The 20,467-nt window shown below is 43.9% G+C and overlaps 1 protein-coding gene across 1 annotated transcript; it reads right to left on the minus strand.

Annotated features, from left to right (window-relative positions):
* Positions 1–4,908: 4,908 nt before the first annotated feature.
* On the minus strand, positions 4,909–20,170 carry LOC308478395 (cytochrome P450 2J6-like). Its single transcript, XM_081008086.1, has 9 exons — positions 19,894–20,170; positions 17,655–17,817; positions 16,708–16,857; positions 10,937–11,097; positions 9,803–9,979; positions 9,441–9,582; positions 9,054–9,241; positions 8,357–8,498; positions 4,909–7,496 (listed from the first exon to the last, which is right to left on the minus strand). Exons 1-9 carry the CDS (start codon positions 20,071–20,073, stop codon positions 7,318–7,320), a joined length of 1,482 nt encoding a protein of 493 aa, XP_080864212.1. The 5' UTR covers positions 20,074–20,170; the 3' UTR covers positions 4,909–7,317.
* Between the last annotated feature and the right edge of the window lie 297 nt (positions 20,171–20,467).

Raw genomic sequence — 20,467 nt, forward strand, 5'->3', positions numbered from 1 at the left:
AGAGGCATGATGCTCATAATATAATTTCAAGTCTGGCAAGGTGAAGCCTCCTCTTTCTTTAGGTAAAGGTACCCCTGCACGTACGGGCCAGTCGTGTCCGACTCTAGGGTTGTGTGCTCATCTCGCTCTAGAGGCCGTGAGCCGGCGCCGTCCGAAGACACTTCCGGGTCACGTGGCCAGCGTGACGAAGCTGCAGCTGGCGAGCCAGCACCAGCACAGCACACAGAAACGCCGTTTACCTTCCCACTATAAAGCGGTACCTATTTATCTACTTGCACTTAAGAGTGCTTTTGAACTGCTAGGTGGGCAGGAGCTGGGACCGAACAACGGGAGCTCACCCTGCCGCGGGCATTCGAACCTCTTTCTTTAGCATCTGTTAATAACTTAAATTGTATTCTCGGCTTCTTACCCTGCCAGATATACCTTGAAATTATCCTTTGCCATTCTTTAAATATCACGGCCCCTTTAATTATCGGAATTGTCTGAAATAAAAATAACATCTTCGGTAACACACTCATCTTAATCGTTGAAACTCTTCCCCAAAATGATAACTTCAGCCTCCCCCACACCTCTTAAGTCTCTCTTAATTTTATTCCACATTGGTGTGTAATTATTTTGAAATAAATCAATATTTTGGGGGGTTAACCAAATTCCTAAATATTTCACTTTCTTGACCACTTCTATATCTGTTTGTTGCTGCATTCTTTCAATCAATTCCTGTTCCATATTCTTAGCAATTATCTTAGTTTTTTTCTTATTCAATTTAAAACCTGCAACTTGACCAAACTGTTCTAATTCTTCTAATACCGCTTTAACACTTGTTAGGGGTTCTTCCACTGTTATAACCAAGTCATCGGCAAAAGTCTTTACCTTATATTCATTTTGACCGACTGTTACCCCCTTTATTGACTCACTCTTATTGATCTTAAAAAGACTTCCAGTACCGATATGAATAAAAGTGGTGAGAGAGGACATCTTGCCACCTCTTCTTGATGTCTTCTGCTTCTGTTAGGTCCTTTCCACTTTTGTTCTTTATTATAGTAATCTTTGTACGAAATGCTCCTTTCATATCTCTAATTTTCTTGAACAGATCTCTGGTTTTTCCCATTCTGTTGTTTTCCTCTATTTCTTTGCATTGCTCGTTTAAGAAGGCCCTCTTGTCTCTCCTTGCTATTTTTTGGAAATCTGCATTCAATTTCCTGTATCTTTCACTATCTCCCTTGCTTGCCTTCTCTCCCCCGCTATTTATAAGGCCTCACTGGACAGCCACTTTGCTTTCTTGCATTTCCTTTTCATTGAGATGGTTTTCGTTGCTGCCTCCTGTATAATGTTACGAGCCTCCATCCATAGTTCTTCAGGCACTCTGTCCACCAAATCTAAATCCTTAGACCTGTTCCTCACTTCCACTGTGAGGGATTTAATTTAGATTAGATCTTACTGGCCCCGTGGTTTTTCCTACTTTCTTCAGTTTAAGCTGGAATTTTGCTATAAGAAGCTGATGATCTGAGCCACAGTCAGCTCCAGGTCTTGTTTTTGCTGACTGTATAGAGCTTCTCCATCTTTGGCTGCAGAGAATATAATCAATCTGATTTCAATGCTGTCCATCTGGTGATGTCCATGTGTAGAATCGTCTTTTGTGTTGTTGGAAAAGAGTGTTTGTGATGACCAGCGTCATAACTTTTATATGCCTGTTGTCTTTGTCCATGGAGTTATCTTGACAGGGATACTGGAGTGGCTTGCCAGTTCCTGCTCCAGGTGGATCACGTTTAGTCAAAACTCTCCACTATGACTTGTCCGTCTTGGGTGGCCCTGCAAGGCATAGCTCATAGCTTCTCTGAGTTATTCAAGCCCCTTCACCACAACAAGGCAATGATCCATGAACCAAGCTACTTTCCCATGACTCCTGATGGAGAACACTCAACTGCATTGGTTAAGAAATCTGATGTTGCTGAACAGGAACTCCTCTGTGGGTATATGGATTTCTAACCAAACTCAACAGTGAACTGAAGGCAGCCCTGTTTAGGGAAGCTTTTAATGTTTGATGTATTACACTATTTTAATATTTTTTTGGAAGCCGCCCAGAGTGACTGGGGAAGCCCAGCCAGATGGGCAGGGTATAAATAATAAATTATTATTATTAGTAGTAGTAGTATTATCTTCTAGATGTGAATGTTTTCCAGCTGCTAATTTATTTGCAATACGATTCAGCACTTGTTTTCAACTCCTGCACAGAATGGTATTAGCTGGATCAGGCCAAAGGTCCTCCTCTTCTGGCCTGTTTTTCTCAGACACAGCCTGGGACCTTCTGCATGCAGAGCAGTTGATCTGCCATGGCTCTTTTCCCTAATTTCCATAAGGAAATTGGAGAAATCAGCTGGTTGCTGCTGCTGCTGCTTTTAATAAATCACTGTTTTGTAGCTTGGTCTACCTCATTGTGTACTTCAGGGACTGTGTTATTTTATGCATTCTTTTTTCCATGTTTGACTTTTATAAACCGCCCTTTGTACAAGCCACAGGGTGGTTTGGAACAATCACCCAACTGGATAAATGAATGAAATGAAAGAAGTGGGCTCACTAGCAGGGTTTGAGTAAACACTTGCAATTAAGAAAACAAACAAAAAAAGTTATGATGTAATAATGGGAAAATAACAAAGGGTAAGAAGTAATGTGGAAAATATGATACAAAATTGGTAAGATTATAACAATATTTAATTAAAAGATTATAAAATGAAACAGGTAGGAGAAGTAAATATGTAATGAACCAGAAGAGGAGGTTGGGGAAAGTGGGGGGGAGAGGTAGGGATTTATATATCATTTGTTAAAAAAAGCATTGATTGTGACGATTATAAAATCTGCAGAACTCAATAAAAACTATTTTTAAAAATGAATGAAATGAAAAGAAGGTGAGAACATCGATGTATGTTACATATGCATTATATAAGGGTCTGGTGACTTCTGTTTCAGTGCATCTGAAGAAGTGTGCATGCACACGAAAGCTTATACCAAGAACAAACTTATTTGGTCTCTAAGGTGCTACTGGGCAATTTTTTAATTTATTTCGACTGCGTCAGACTAACACGGCTACCTACCTGAACATATGCATTCTGTTGATTATAATTTATTTTATACAGTGGTACCTCGGGTTAAGTACTTAATTCGTTCCGGAGGTCCGTTCTTAACCTGAAACTGTTCTTAACCTGAAGCACCACTTTAGCTAATGGGGCCTCCTGCTGCTGCTGCGCACCTGCCGCATGATTTCTGTTCTCATCCTGAAGCAAAGTTCTTAACCCGAAGCACTATTTCTGGGTTAGCGGAGTCTGTAACCTGAAGCGTATGTAACCCGAGGCAGCACTGTATTGCTATATGAGGTCTCAGGAGAGAAAATATCTACTATTTTATATGTAAGTTAATAGAGGTGGGTGTGGGTGTGGGTGTGGGTGTGGGTGTAATTTCTGTTGGGAAACCGCAAATTATAATAACTTCAGTGGAGGTCTTGCTCTGGCATTGGAGGGTACACTTTGAGCAGTATTCTACTAAATAGTTGTGCAACTTCCACTTCCAAAATGGGACTCCCTCCCATCTGCTCTCCCCCCATGTGACACCCTGCACCACCCTCAGGTCTGTTCTGAAAGGCTGGGGTGGGAAAACTTGAATATATTTAGGGGGCAGTGTTTTTGGGAGAAGAGCAGGGAATCCCCATTGCACAGGTGGAGGTTGTTCTGCTCATGCAAGCAGTTACTTATTGTGACAGCTGAATGCTTTGGGAAGCATCTCCAGGACTTAATGATAAAACGAAATGATTCAATACCTTATTGGACACCCTGGAACAGAGGCCAGTTGTTCACAGAGCTGAGAAGCCATGACGTCACCAAGAACTTTCATTTGCCATCTGGACATACAAAAATCTCTGGAGTACTTTTGCATTTGTACAAAAACAAAAGGTCCTTCTTTTTAATCAACAGGGTAACAAAAGAACAAATGAACACAGTAAAGTAAGACAGTTTAAAAAAATAAAAGCCCAAGAATTAACCAGATGTCTGGGGGAAGGGGCAAGACCGAAACCTGAGCTAGTGTTCAGTTTGCTGTCATCTTATATTTTGGTTGTGAAGTTGGAACAAAAGCAGTTTCTGTAAGCTTAGAGGGGGGTTTTGTGGGGTGGGGGGCGCTATCAATTTCTATCTCTCAGTTTCTCAATTTTCCGGTCATAATGTCAGTCTGCCCCATTTCCACAGCCGTTTGCAATTTTTGTAAGAGTATGCATAAAATATTCACATCTGTGTTTGTTCTCATGCCTTTGTATGTACCCCCAAAATATCCATTTTCATGACTTGCGCCATCCCAACATTTGCTTAAAGGCTTTGGTGAAAACTCCAGAACAGACTTAGGAGACACACAGGGCTTGAAGAAGGGGGAATGTTCCATTATGCAAGGAGAAATCCTTGCCCTGATGGAACCAGTGACTTAGGACTATGCTCAATATAACCCCATGTAATAATAAAATGAAATGAAATAAAATAAAATAAAATAAAATAAAATAAAATGACCTCTTAGAAACCAGGGGCTGAAAATCCAGCGTTGTGCTTTCCTCTCCCATCCGTCCTCTAGATCAAGAGCATGGAGCCTATGGCATCCCAGATGTTTTGGGACCCAAGCTTCTATCAGCTCCAGCCAGCATGAAGTGCCCAAAGCCTTATGGGAACAAAAAGTGCACTCATGAATGCATCTCAAAATCTTCTGCAACCTTGGGCTTCTCAGGAGACAAATTCACCTGGAAAGTGTTCCCAGAAAGTAAAACCACTGACCTAATAACTTAACGTACTTCTATGTCCCATGGCTTTCATTCTCTGATTTATCCAGTAACCTGACCTTCTTTTCAAAAAATCACATTCCATTCAAACACACACCACATGCTGCAATCCTCCCAAAAGTATACCAGTTTTAATTACTGTAAACTGTATGGTGGATTACTTCAGCATAGAAAGTGCTTGTCTGTGTGCACACATCTGCATTTAGGAGATAATTTGAGATGAGGGGTATGGTGGCCATCCCAATGTTGCTGGGCTTCAACTCCCATCAGCCTCAGCAAGCAGGGTCAATAGTTGGGGACGATGGGAACTTTAGTCCGGTAATTTCAGGTTCCACTGCCCTGTGCTGAGCAGCAAGAGTTCAGCACCCTGGAGAGCTCCAATGTTCTGCTTCAGATGGGGCAAGGAACTGGGTGGGCTAGGGGGAAAGGGCCAGGAACCTGGAACCAGTGGCACCTCTGAAATTGCTGGACTCCCAGCTCCCATCAGCCCCAGCCAGCAGGGCCAATGGTCAGGGGTGATGGGAGCAGAAGCCCAGTGTTCTCTGGGGGGGTGAGGCATTCCCAAAGCAAAGGAAGGATTGAACTCTGATTAATAAGAATACATACAGAGGCTTGAACCAGCAAGACTCTGGGAAGGGTGCGTATAATAATCTCTCCCTGCCCCTCGGCCCAGGTCGTTTTATTCACAAAAGAACTTTTTACAGAGTGTTTGTAAGAACCAATCAGATTTCTTCTGAGCATTTCAACAAACCCCACCTGCGGACAAAGTTAAACTACCAAAACTAATTAAGCATGGGGTAAATAAAACAGAACTACAAAGGAGTGCATTTGGCAACCCCGGGAGGTGATAAACAAGCAATATACATGATAAGAAGGACGGCCAGGAGGACAGCGATCATTATCACCTTTATGTGAAACCTGTTTCCTGGCCCTAAGATTAACATCCTAAGATTAACATATCAGAAAAGCTACATCAAAGAAACCGCCCACTGTCTTTGATGACCCAGGATGCCTGCCTGGCGAAGCAACTGGGTTGTGTACTGGGTTGTGTACGTGACTTGTCAAGAAAGAGAAATGGAACAGGGATGCTGAGGTGTGGATTGATCAAGAATCATATCAAAATAGTTTAAACCCAGTCAACGCAATGCTTTCATTGCTGACACAGATGGCTTACTCTATATTTGTTATAATTCCTCATAGCAATCCCACCTGATCACTACAGCACAGGTTCCCCCGCCCTGTGCTGACATACACAAGCCTAAAGGTTCTAACTCTGGAATTCTGATTCAAGACTATTCTTCAAAAAAGGGGGGGTGGGGGTTGTCGAAAGCACTTCTCTCCTTGGCAGGGAGAACTTAGTTCTTCATGTTTCAAGATGAAGAAGGTTAGAGAAAAACAAGGGGTTGCAATCAAATGAAAGTAAAATAGTATTCATTTAAAGGGTGTGTTCTCTCCCTTGTGATTCCTAGCAACTGGTATTCAGAGGCAATGCTTTTAACACACCCACACTAACACCAGCAAAAAATGATCTTGTGGCTGGCCTAACTATGTGGAAGAAGAAGAAAATGGTTGTGAGCCATGACTTGGTGTTAATGAACTGGTGTTGCCAAGAGACCTCATCAGAGCATGAACAGAAACAAGTCTGTCCCAGATACGACTGCTATGCAGCATCCAGCAGCAGAACAGAGTAGGAAAGTAATTCTCTGTGCAAAAAAGAAAGCAAAGCAGAAAACTAAGCGACACAGGAGGAAATTTTTAACTGATTAAGATCTTCCGTCTTTGTGGGTGTTTTCTGCACCTTTTTGAATAGAAGGCTGGAGCAGTGTTCATTGAGGCCGGGCATGATGTCAGGTAAGGTCAGAAGAGAGATACCCTAACGCCCAGTTAGGGTGCCTATGGCCAAAAGACAAGAATAAAAAGAGCTGCGTAATGTTGAAGTCATACCTTAGACCAGTAATTCCCCAAATGTTTCTAGACAGTGACACCCACCTTCTTGGTTCCATAAACTCATTCCCAGTGCCCTGGCTGGCCCTACCCTGTAAAAAGGATTATTCATTATAGCGGTTTGCACAAACCCGCTAAGGAAGATAATAACACAATAAAATTCAAAACAGTAACAATTAACTTCACATTTATTCAAAATCCAGTTTAAAATGTTTCATCTAATAAATTCTACAAAAAGGATGAACTTGAACCAGTGACCCCAGCTTTTCAAAGTCTCTTAGCTGCCCCACCCCCCAGTAATGCCCCTGACCCTGTGGGAACCACTTTGGGAACCACTGCACTCAGACCTTATTCACAGGTATTGTTGTGTATTTTCAAGCTTTTCCTTTGCAGTCAGGAGGTCTAGAAACTTATTTCTTGTCTCACGACAAAAGTTTTGATTCTCAGGACTCTGAAGAAGCTACGCAACCCCACACCAGAAGACAGCGGCGTTGGGTTAACAGTACAGCATGTTTCCACCTTGCAATTTTTCCTAAACAGATTTCCAAAGACACGAGATGCCGGGCCTATCGAGGGATAGCGCAGATCTCAAAGTAGTGAGGCTGCAAAGTGCCCCCCAAAACAGGCTCTGTGTTGACATCTTTTGACCCTTCCGCCAAGTGGAAAGTGAACGCCTGTAGGAGGTTGGAGAAGAAAAGAAACATCTCCGTCTTGGCCAGGTGATCTCCCAAGCACACTCGCTGCCCTGTAGGAGAAGGAGAGAGATGAAGTCAGACTGTGCACCGTAAGGACATAAGGAAAGCTCTGCTGTTGGATCAGGAAAAGGGGGACCCATCTAGTCTGTTCTCACAGTGGCCAACTAGGTCCCAATAAAGTCACATCCATTGCCATTTGGAGAACTCTTAAGTTGAAAAGCAGGGCATACCTTTCTCAGAAAAATAGTGTCTAGATCTTTCACAACCCTTTTGCTCAGTATTGACACAAAACCCCACCACCCTCTGCTGCTGCTGAGGGCCTGAAGCTAACCGCTCATTAGTGTGAAACTCGGCCCTCCAGATGTTTTGGGACTACAACTCCCATCATCCCTGACCACTGGTCCTGTTAGCTAGGGATGATGGGAGTTGTAGTCCCAAAACATCTGGAGGGCCGAGTTTGCCTATGCCTGGCTTAGAAGGTCCTCCTTCCCTGCCCCACATCTGAAACCCTGGAAAGACACTGCCAGGGTAGACAAGGCAGCCCCCTGTGTTTCTATGAAAATGAGCCACTCCTAAGAAAATATGTATTCCTACTAGCCATGGTAGCTTGTCTCCATAGCTGGAGAGGCAGCAATGCTTCTGAATACCAGTTGCTGGAAACCACGGGAGAGGAGAGGGCTCTTGGTTTGAATCCTGCTTGAAGGCATCTCACAGGCATCTGGTTGGCCACTGTGAGAACAGAATGCTGGACTAGATGGGCCATTGGCCTGATCAAGTAAAGCTCTTCTTATGTTCTTCATATACTCCTTGGGCAGCCTTAGGCGTGCTACTATGTCTTTCAGCTCCCAACAATGCAAAGCAAAACCCTCAAGGAAACCACCAAGATTTTGTCTCCAGCCTTTTCATCTACCTAAAGAAAATGGAATGAAGGCTTCTGGACAAACAAAATTTCCGTCCTTGTCAAGGAAGTGGTTGGGGTTGAAGCTTTCGGGCGTCGCCCATTCTTTGGGATCGTACAAGGCAGAAGCCATGTTTGGAAAGATCATGGTGCCCTGGAAAGAAAGAGTCAGAGATTCAGTCCTGCCTTGCTCCAGGGAAGCAGATCATACACTCAGCTCTCAGTTCAGTAAAACCCCTCTCTCAAATAATTGCATGATTCGCTACCAAACTGGAGAAGCAGAGGGCTCTGGCAAAGAGACACTCAGTTGGCCTCTTGTTGGCCAGAGATAATGCTCTGAGCATCTTCACCTCTCAGGGATGGTGCAACATCTTCTGCGTTGGGGAAAGACACAAAGGCTGTGTGGACACCATACTTGTACAGCACATTTAGAGAAGATGGCTTCCCCCACAGAATTCTGCACACTGCAGTTTATTGAGGGTGTGGGGGGCTGTAGCTTCATTGTGAGTAAACTACAGTTCCCCTGATTCTCTGGGGGAAACCATGTGCTTTAGATGTACGGTGGGCAGAATGTTATTTCCTGCCCAAGAAGAAACATGGCCAGCTTTCCTTCGATTGTAGAACTAAAAGTGGTATCTGATAAACCACTGCAGCGTTTTCTTAGACATTTGAAGGAAGCGGGGGAGGTGGGCAGTGGAGGTTCACTTACCCTCTTAATGGTAAACTGTCGAATCTTGGTGTCCTTCACACATAACCTGGGCAACCCAACCGCGATGATGTTGCTGAAGCGCTGGACCTCATGGATCACGGCGTTGGTGTAGGGCAGCTTCTTGCGATCCTCACCGCTGATCATTTGACCGGGAGCCACAACCGCGTCAATCTCCTTCTGGATGTTCGCTGAGTGGAATCCAAACACATTCACTTATTTACACGCACAAAAAAAAGCACATGCAAAACTTTTTAGCAAATTCATCCCAACACAATAGTTGGTTGGCATGAAAGACAACGTTTTGCTTTCTTCCGCGTCATTCAGAAGACGCAGCAGTTGAACATCATTTGCACAATTCAAAAGTGGTGCAGCGTTACACCATCTCACCTTGGATATCTGGATAAAGCACCATATACAGAACTCCCCAGTAGAGAGTGGTGCTGGATGTCTCTGTTCCACCCAAGAAGAGGTCAAATATACACTGGATCATGTTACTTTCATCGTAGGCTGGTTTGGGCTGGTCTTTCGTCTGCAGAAGAGAAGAAATAGAAAAACGGACACACCTAATGACACCCTTGCAGCTGTAAATTTCCAAGGGCTTGCAGCTAAACATTCATAAAGGAGCATTTCCCAGCAGGAAGAAAAATACAAATTCTAATTGGGGATGGAGCAATTGCTCAAATTATGGAGAAGAGGATGAGGACAGCACATCCTGAGCGGTTCTGGTCATGAACAAAGAAGCTACTTACTTTCTCTATCTGAGCAAGGTAACTATAAATGAAATCTTGAGGGTCATCTGGGAGTCCTGCAATCTGGTGCTTGTTGATCTCCTTCCTTATGAACGAACACACAAAGTCTCGGGCGGTCAAGGCCTTCTTGTGAGGCCCTGGGATACACTTCATAAGCCAGGGCACGACATTATAAATCTGGGGAAAGAGACATGAACAGATGGAGGTGCGGAGAAAGTTGCTGCGCTGTATTAGAGCACCTGTCCTGTGCACAGAAGGGGACAGGTTCAATCCTTGTCATCTCCAGGTAGGTCTGGCAATGTCTCCACATCTGCAACCCTGGAGAGTCGGTGTGGACAATACTAGCTGGAACCGAGGTCTGACTCAGTGTGAGGCAGCTTCTTCATGTCCAAGGCAACCATGGGATCGCTTATCTCTATATGAACCTTCTCAAGAAATGTTCAGGTCATCTGGGAAAGCCCTGAAGAGGCTTAGGTGACAGCTATAAGGAGCTAAGCCTTCGTTAGAAATCCCTCCCTAGAGAGGCCTGCCACACTCTTTCAACTATAGGGCTGGTTGAGGCCTAGATGCTTCAGAAGACCTTTTAGGTAGTAGGCTGAAATAGGATACCCTCCAACACACTGAGGTGAAAAACTGGGTGCAGGTCTTCCAGGGCAAGTCATGTGACCTATGCGAGAGTGTGGCCCTGAGATTGTGGTGCCCAAAATGGGCACCATGCTCTCATGAGAAAAATTAGGATGTCCCAATTTTATCAGGACACTTGAAGGGTATGAAATAGTTCAATAATTTCTGAACTGCACCAGAAAATACTTCCCATAATTGACGTGTGAACAGAACATGAATTAAGTTTGGTTTGGGGTAGAACTTTGAAAGATTTCTAGCTCATCTTCAAGTTCACTTACATGCATTTAATAAAAACAAAAACTTTCTGGACTCCTTGGGCCTTCAAACTTAATTATCATAATTGTTGGGGGATATTGTAATTGTTAAATATCATAATAAATATGATTGTATTTATTTTCTAAGGAAATTCTTCCCTCACCACAAACTGTCTAGCAAAAGTGAAACCTTTTACTGCTGTTCCTTTCGGGAAAGGAAATATTGAAAAGCAAAGCAAAATAGCGGCTTGCTTACGTTGTGACCGAGACTGCCAGCAAATTTGAATATGGCCTCCATTGCTTCCAGGAGCTCGTGAAACTTTTTGTCCTCGGTAGAGAAGCGATGCCCAAACACCACGGCGCAAATCACGTTGGAAACGGCAAGGGTCAGAGCGAAGGACGGATTCATGGGTTTCCCTACAAATGGAATCATCAAGTGCCCATTTGTGAGCCAATCCTTTCAATGTAGCAGAAGAAGCTACAACCAACCTTTGCCCACCTGGTGTCCTCCATATGTTTGGGACTACAATTCCCATGAGTTTCTGGATCCAGCTTGGTCACGGGAGGCTCAGATAGTTGTCGTGGCTAGAAATGCCTTTTACCAACTGAAATGAGTACGTTAGTTATGACTGTTCCTGGACTGGGAAAGCTTGGACAAAGTAGTTCATGCATTGGTTATTCCAACGCATGTATGCTGCAACACAATTGCTGCCAGGAGCGAGGCCTTGTCAGTGTATGACATCTGTGCTCAGAGACCTGCAATGGCTGCTGATTTGCTACCCAGCCAAGATCAATGCGTTTCTGTTAGTATATAAAGCCCTTAACAACTTGGCACCTGAGAGATCGCCTTACCCAATATATGCCTAATCAATCAGTTTGATCTGTAGAGATGGCACTGCTACGGGAGCTACATTATACATTTGTAAGAACTCCATCTTTTAGTGCGGAAGCACCTAAACTCCCTTTTCTTCATATTTCCACCACACTTTGTTTCCTGTTGTTAGATAAGTTGTTTTTTGTTTGGTTTTTGTCCAGGGTGGGTGGGGCTGCTTTAGGAAAATTTATTTGTTGTTATTCATTATTATTGTTGTTGTTGATTAAATTTCCATACAGCCTTTCATCCAAGCATCACAGGGCAGTTTACAAGATAAAAACACAAAAATCCATGACATAATTAATTAATTAAATTTGTATACCGACCTATACCTGCAGGTCTCAGGGTAGCTACACTACAAAATCACAATATACACAAAATACATAATAAAAACAAAAACAACTCAATAAGCTAGCCCAAAAGTTACAAAATAGTCAGCCAGCAATGCAGGATCTGACCCCAAGATAATTCCTACACAGCTGGTTATTTTGTAATTTTTTGGCTGGTCTTTATAAATATATTATTTTTGGGTGAGATGTAACCATAAACAAAAATAGCCAAAGTGTGTGTTGGCAACAGGTGGTGTGGGAGATACTGCAGAAGAAAAGCCCCAGTGTGGGCCGGGATGTGATTTCAGAACTGTAGAAAATTTAAATTCAGAAGTAAAAGAGAAGCGTTTCTTTCATGTTACAAGTCTGAGATATCAAGAAGTTCTTATCTCACCCATGCTTATTATTTCAATGTGAAGCGGCATCGTTTGATTCCTGGGATACCTTAATTGCCTTGCAAGACCATGAAGGGAAGTTTTTCTTTCTGCAGTTCTCTTACTGCACATAACTGTGGCATTGTGGGAAAGTCTTGCTTTTAGAACTATTGCTTCTTTTCTCTCTTACATTCTGGGAAGTTTTTGCTTCTGCACAAGAGTCTGAGAATGTTCTGAACAGTTCCCATTGAGTTCATGAAACAGTGTATCCTGACCTGTCCTTAATGCATTGCTGACCACATCTACGGAACGTGATTGTTGTATTCCTTCATGTTATGTTCCTTCAATATCAATCTTTAGTTATAATTTAATTAGGAGGTTTCATGCCTGTCTAGTTCCAGCTCCGTTCCCAGTCTTTAATCTATCAGTGATTGATGTTATATGTTATTCCCGCCTTGTACCTATGTTAACCAATCAGCAACAAGATGCTTTGTGTTTGTATCAACCAATCAGCCACAAGCACACCTGTGGCAATGTTTGTAATATTCAATAAAAGAGAGTTCCCGGGGCTTGCCCCGGCAGACGCCTCTCCTTTGACACCTACCACTCGTCTGTCGTGATTTCAACCCAACAAGACCAAAATATTTTGATGCTGAAATTCTCTCATTGAGTAATGTGGCAACAGAGACATTGGGACACTTTTCTGGTTTAATCTGAGGAATCAGCCATGGCCTTTGCACTCAGCCAACCCAGGATGCAGATCTGAAGAGCCAGCATGGGGCAGCAGTTAGAGTATGAAACTAAGATTTAATAGATCCAGACTCACACACCCTCTCAGCCTTGAAGCTCACTGGTTGACTTTCATATATCACTCTCTCTCATCCTAACCTACCTCCCAGGGTTGTTGTGAAGGTAAAAATGGTTAGGGGTAAGGAAGATCAGTGTATCCTGCCTTGAGGTCCTTGGAAGGAAGCTGGGCTATAATCGCAATAAATACAAGTATCCAGTGCTTTTTTCTGGGGGGACGCAGGGGTATGCGTACCCCTAAACATTTTGTGAATCTAAGTTTGGCCTCATTGAGGGGCAGTATGAGGGTGCTCCTAAACATTTTTAAGGGAGGGGGAGCACTGCAAGTATCTATTACAGTTCTTCATACAAGGTTTGGAAAAAAATATCATGGCTGCACGATTCCAAAAACCTGATGGTTTTCCCTTGGTCTCCAGCCAAAGGTATTTTGTTTGGTGTTTTCGTCTCCTCTTTTAATCAATATTTATGGCTTGCAACCACTGGTCAAATCAGATGCCTATTAGCACAGACATAAAACATGAATAAATGCATGTTCCATCTAAGATGCAATCGAAACTAAGAGGAACCTTAAAACTTCCTGAGGTTGCTCTTAGATTTAGGTTGCTGAAATTAATGAGAGCATAAGAAGAAAACAGGGTTCTGGACTGGAAAATAAATAATAATAATAATAATAATATTTATTACGGCCATAGGCCCATACAGATAAAAACAAGACATAAATAACAGCTTGTGCACGTGGGTAAAAACAGCTGCTAAAACACCACTGTAACAATAAAATACTATGAGATGGAATGACATACTGCGCCTTAATTAGCTTGTAGTGCTCCTTGGCAACGCTTTTGGGTAAGGACAGCGACCAGAAACCTAGCCACTTTCAGGGTCGTATGGGTATCCTTATCCTGCAAGATTTGGGCAAGGTGGAATTTTGGTGGGGTACCCTCTAGTTTCTGCATGATTGATCCCAACAAATTTGCCCGTGGCCCGTTGAACAAGGGGCAAGAGAACATAATGTGCTGAAGCGACTCCGGCGTCTCCTTATCACATTCGCACATGGCGGAGGCTTGGCCCTTTGAGAATCTATGTCTCAGGACATTGGAGGGAAAAACGTTAAACCTCGCTTTGGTGAAGGCCAGCCTATGGGCAACAGTCGAAAGGGAGGAGAGGTATGATGGAACGCAGTAAGTTAAAGTAATACCAATGTTCTGGGGCGAACAAACACCTCCCCCCAGCGTATAATTTCGCTGTAAATCGATGTCATCCAGTCTTTGGCGGATCAGTCTTTGAGCAGTGATTTGATCTAGTTTTAGGGAATCTAAGGGAGAGATTCCGTAACTCAGGAGTTTGGCATGAATTCTACTAGTCCAAAGGCTGGAGAATTCATCTCGCCATAAGCATTGGACAAGGTAATGGTCTGGTAATCTATGCCACAATGATAACCAATAACTGAAGACTTGCTTCCACAGGCAAGTTTCTAGGGATGCGATCTTCAATTCTAGTCGCATGGCTGCGTTACTTACGCACAGGGGGAGCATTAGGATCCGACGTAGGAATTGGTTTTGCAGAGTCTCAAGAGGAGCAAGATCTGTCATCACGGCCCAGAGCGGGGCAGCATAGGCAAGCGCGGTAACCACTTTTGCCTTGAACACCTTTAGGGCCGAGGGAACATGCAAAGCTCCATCCGAAAAGAAAAAACGGAGGAGCGCATATGACAGAGTTTTGGCCTTATTAAGTAGGTGTTGAATTTGTGCTTTCCACCCCAAATTGTATTGAAAAATAACTCCTAGGTATTGAAATTTTAGGACTTGCTCTATTTTTGCTCCGCCAAGCTTCCATTCGTATAATCTCCGACTTCTGGCGAAAATCAGAATCTTAGATTTAACATGGTTGATGGTTAATTGGTTGAGTTGACAATACGTGGCAAAGATCTTCAGAGCTCTGGTTAGTCCAACACGTGTATAAGATAGAATTACCGCATCGTCCGCATATAAAAGGAGTGGACAGCGGTAATCCGCTAGTCTAGGCGCGTGTGTACTTGGAGATGAGTTGACTAGGGGTGCTCGCATGTCGCTGATGAATAGGTTGAATAGGCAGGGAGCCAATATACATCCTTGGCGCACTCCCTTGTTTATTGGTATCGAATTTGTGAGGTCGCCCGCAGGAGTAAGTCTCACTCTGGCATGGGTACCTTCGTGGAGCTGACTTATAAGCCATAGGAGTCTTCTATCGATGCCCTGTTTCGCAAGTTTCTCCCAAAGAATATTTCTAGGAGCGCTGTCAAAGGCTGCCTTTAGATCTAAGAAGGCAGCACAAAGGTAGCCCCGGGGAGGGGAGGAGTACTTCCATGCCAGATGGTAAAGAACTATCGCATGATCAGTTGTAGAACGTTTAGTTCTGAACCCTGCTTGTTCATGGCCAATCTGGTTAGTCTCATCTACCCATCGCGATAGTTTAGTCAGCAAAAAGCTGGCATAAATTTTCCCTATGATCGAGAGGAGGCTGATGTTGCGGTAGTTTTCCGGCTCCATTGGAGAACCTTTTTTATGAATTGGTACTATAATGGCCTCCTTCCATATTTTGGGGATGAGACCGGAAGCGTTGATTGCGTCGAAGGTTTTGGCCAAGATGCCAGCCCACCATTTTGGGTGTAGTTTGATGGCTTCAGCAGGGATCAGGTCGGGCCCTGGGGCTTTGCCCGGTTTCAGCTGGGCTATTAGCTTAGCTATTTCGTCAGGATCGGTGGGAGGCCAAATAGGTAGGTGGGAAAACAGATGCATCAGATGGTCGGAGGGGGCATCTGCCTGTGAGAAACATTTCTTCAGGAACAATTCCCATGTCGGTGCTGGGATGACAGCCCTTGGGTATTTCCTCGCCCTTCTATTAATCAAAGACCAGAATTCCCTGGATCTGTGTGGCTTTGAAGCAGTAATCAAGGCCTGCCAGCGATTTTGTTGCCACTCACGTTTGGCAGTTTTCTGCGTGCGTTTGTAAACTTGCTTGGCTTGTGCATAACTAGCTGGCAGAGTAGATGCATCAGAGGTCTTATATACATTATATATAGCACGAAGGCGCTGTCTTGCTTGTTTGCACTGAGAATTATACCAGGGGGCACCGTAAGTATACTCGTTTCGATTTAATATTTTGGGTGGTAACCTGAAGAAGGACGTAAGATCAGTCGTATGATGGTGGAAGCGTTTCAACACTATGCTATGCTCATCTGAGGCAGAGCCTATGTTGGAATGGGGCCCGAGGATTTCTTTTTGAAAGAATTCCTGATACCTTTGAGCCTGGGTCTCCGACCATTTGATTCCTCTTACTTGGAGAGATTCGTTGGTTACCATCTGGGTCGCATGTCTATGGGCCTCCGACTGCCAGTTCAGGGAAAGCTTGGCTACCAGGGGAAGATGATCACTAGATTGTACATTCTCGATCTTAAAGGTGGAAATACACTTAAGTAGATCACTGGAGACCAACAGGTAATCGAGGACGCTGTTTGATTTGACGCTCAGGTGAGTGAAATCCCCTGGAATATCAGGGAGGCATGTGCCATTTAGGGGGACCAGATTTAAACGGATGGCCATTTGATGGAGGAGTGGAAAATAAATTAAAGGGCACATTCTCCCCCCAACCCTGAGCTGTGCCGTACCTTTAGTGCTCCTAAGGTTCTCCACCAGGTGATAAGCTTCATCTTGGATCTGGTACTCCAACGTCCTCTTCCCCAGCCCCAATGTCTTCAGAGTCATCAGCGAGAACTTCCTCTGGTGCTTCCATGTACTGCCCGTTGACAGCAAGATACCTGGAGGCATTGAAAGTCGGCTGTGGACTGCTGCAGTGACCCGTTATTTGCATTCAGAGCACAGAATCCAAACCCTTATTATGCTAGGAGGTTGCCACCAAAGCCCTGTTTCCAATTCCAGGACGTTGACTAGCATAGACCCTGACTCCAGCTACAAAAGCTGAGGCTGCTAAAGAGGCCAAAAAGTATATTGGCTGTGAGCCCTGGAAGACCTTCTTCCAGCTGTGCTGGGAGGGCAGAGCCCTGAAGGACTGACGGATGGATGGATTGATGCTAGACTGACTCCAGCTACAAAAACTGAAGCTAATGAACAGGCACTTGAGCTGGGGTATTGCTTGGAGGGGGTTGTTGCTCTTATTGATATTATTTTTTGTGTATATTTGTTTTATATCTTATGATTTTACAAAAAACATTTTATTTATTGTTTATGGCTAATTCTATCATGATCATACATGATATTTCATGCCATAAGCTGCCTTGAGCATCAATTTGTAGGAGGGGATTGGAATTAAGTCCTTGTGAAAATTCATCAGCATTTGGGTGGAAATCTTTGCAAAACAGTTTCCCCAAATATAATGCAAAAGGGATCTGGAAGCTGAGGAGCTTGTGGGATCTTGCTAAGCCAAGATTTGCACCGTGTGAAGCAGCCAGTTGATTTCATAAGCAATAGGTTTTTGAGCACTTTATAACCAAAGTGTACTAAAGAGGAACTCCACTAAAACCACAGAGCCACTCCTTCAATTCTACTATGGGAACAACATGACCCTGTGGTTCCTACGCAAGTGAGACAGCCTTACCTTTATTGTTTGCCAGAGCTCTAAAAAACGGGACTACTGGCCGGCCAACAACATCTTCTGGGTGGGTGGTGAGACCGTCTTTCACAGCTTGGAACCCATCCAGAACTACCACAGGGTGAGGACCAAACCATACAGTATAGATGTCCCCGTAGGATTTTGCCACCTGTAGGAAAACACCAGGGACGCTCAGGCAAATAAAAACCACACCCAACCTTTGAGCAATTCTGTTCTTAGTTTTGGGTTGGGCTAAGTTCATTAAATTCATGCATCGCTTCCCAATTTTAAAAGCTCCAAAGTTTTGGGGGTTTTTTGCAGTGAAGTGTCTAGAAATGCCATAACAAAACCATCTAAACACATTAAAAACAGCAATACAGTATTATATCGCTGGCCAGGAAAACAAAGAGGTCTTTGCTTGGTGACTAATCAATGGCAAGGTTGGTGCCTGGCAGGGCTCCCTGGGCAGAGTGAGGCCACTTTGCCCTCCTTGCAACCTTCTAAAGCCATTGGAGCTCACAAGGGGCTCAATAAACCTTGCTGATTGCTTCACATTGCAATCGGCTCCAAAGAGGAGATGGGCTGAACCTCAGTGGCAGACAGCGATGGGTGAATCTGAGAGTTTGGGCATCTCTCACTTTCTCACTTTCTCAGTCTTAAATCCAACCCTCCACATTTCTGCAGCAATTTGAAATTTTGCTTTTGAATCCTCATGAAAAATCACTCAGCATTTTAGAGGGAATTTCTCCTAATAAACCTATTTTTGCATGCAGTAGAATCATAGAATCTTAGAACTGGAAGGGACCCCAAGGTCATCTAGTCCAACCCCCTACAATGCAGGACTCTCAGCTAAGCCATCTATGACAGATGGCCATCCAACCTCTGTTTAAAAACCTCCAAGGAAGGAGAGCCTACCACCTCTTGTGCTGAACAGCACTCACTGTCAGAAAGTTTTTGCCAAACGTTTAGTCAGAATCTCCTTTCTTGTAACTTGAAGCCATTGGTTCTGGTCCTGCTCTGGAGGGCAGGAGAAAACAAGCATGCTCCCTCTTCCATGTGACAGCCATATATATATATATATATATATATATATATATATATATATATATATATGTATAAAGATGGCTCTCATATCTCCTCTCACTGTCCTCTTTTCCAGGCTAAACATACTTTATGGACTTTATGGATAGAAAGAAAAGTCAAGGTAGCCTATAAGTAAAATATAAATCTATGGCATGCAAAATACAACTTTAAGATTCTAACTTACTAAAATCAGTATCCTAGCCTAATGGCCAATAGATTCATCTTCATATGCTATGCCACTGACAAACTGGAAATAACATGCAGAATCTCATGAAAACAAACATTGTGCAAAGCCAGTATCAGACATGTTTTGATTGATCAGCCTTCTTCTGACAGATAAAGAATACAGAATTCCAACTTGAGCATGAATCCAGAAGGTACAGTTGCTTTTACGATGCGTTGCAGCAAGAATTCATTTCTAAATTTCCAAATTTTAAAACGCAGAGACTTTTAACAGAGCATGCTGGCCAACCCTCCCCCGCCAAAAAGTAATCATCCTAAAGAAAGGCCGATACCCTAATTTGAAAATGAGGGGGCTGTGGCCACAGAGACCCCAGTATTAAAAAATCATTTGACAACCAAGACTTTAGCATATCCAAAGTTCCAAAACTCAGAGCATCAGAAGAAGAAGAAGAAGAAGAGTTTGGATTTGATATCCCGCCTTTCACTCCCTTTAAGGAGTCTCAAAGCGGCTCACATTCTCCTTTCCCTTCCTCCCCCACAACAAACACTCTGTGAGGTGAGTGGGGCTGAGAGACTTCAAAGAAGTGTGACTGGCCCAAGGTCACCCAGCAGCTGCATGTGGAGGAGCGGAGACGCGAACCCGGTTCCCCAGATTAGGAGACTACCGCTCTTAACCACTACACCACACTTAGAAGAAGCCCTAAGATGAGTCAGACTATTGGTGCATCCAGTGACTTGTCCATAGTGACTTGCAGGTGATTTTTAGGGTTTTAGAGAGAGAAGACTACCATCAGATGCTGGCGATTGAAGCAAGGACCATCTGCATGAACAACGGATGCTTGACCACTGAGCTTGACCACCCTTCTCCTATCAATCTCCTTTTATCAACCCACTGGCCATTAAGCTCCCTTTGCTACTGCCCGTTCCTCGCCTAATATCCTGTCGGCCAATCAAACTGCTGGGAAACAGATACCGGTACCTTGGTCAGGCTCTCACGAGTGACGTTGAAAAACTTCACCTGCCATAGGCATCCGATAAAGGGGAGAGGCGTTGGTCCTGGAGGGAATTGTCGTTTTCTCCATTGCAGCTTCACAAACTGGACAATCAGGAGGCAGAAGAGGAGGAGGAGGAAAATGGAACTTAGTGCCGGCATTTCCATGACTCTAAGTTGCAGAGAGGCACGAGTCGGGCGCCTTGCGCTCTTTCCCGTGGGTGTGAGTGCATCTCATTTGCTGTGCCTGAATTTCAGGGCCTCCCCCCCCCTCCCCACACTGATTTCAGATCCTGTCTCTGAACTGCTCCAGGCAGGCACTTTTCCTGCGTCATAACATGTTCGGAAACTTGTTTTATGGAAAGTTTATGAAAGTCCTCCCTCGCCTGAATATGTCAGATCAGTCTAGGAGCGATTAAAGTTACGAATTAATTTAAAGATGAAAGCTGACACATTTGGTTGACGTTTCCCTGGTGCATCAACTGCAGATGTAAAAAGTATGGCTGGATGAGCACTTCTTGGGTAAAAAATCTGTCTTTTGTCAAACTTCCTTGGTGCATTT

This window comes from Podarcis pityusensis (genome assembly GCF_964106645.2).
Source record: "Podarcis pityusensis genome assembly, chromosome: 5".
NCBI classification, from domain to species: Eukaryota; Metazoa; Chordata; class Lepidosauria; order Squamata; family Lacertidae; genus Podarcis; species Podarcis pityusensis.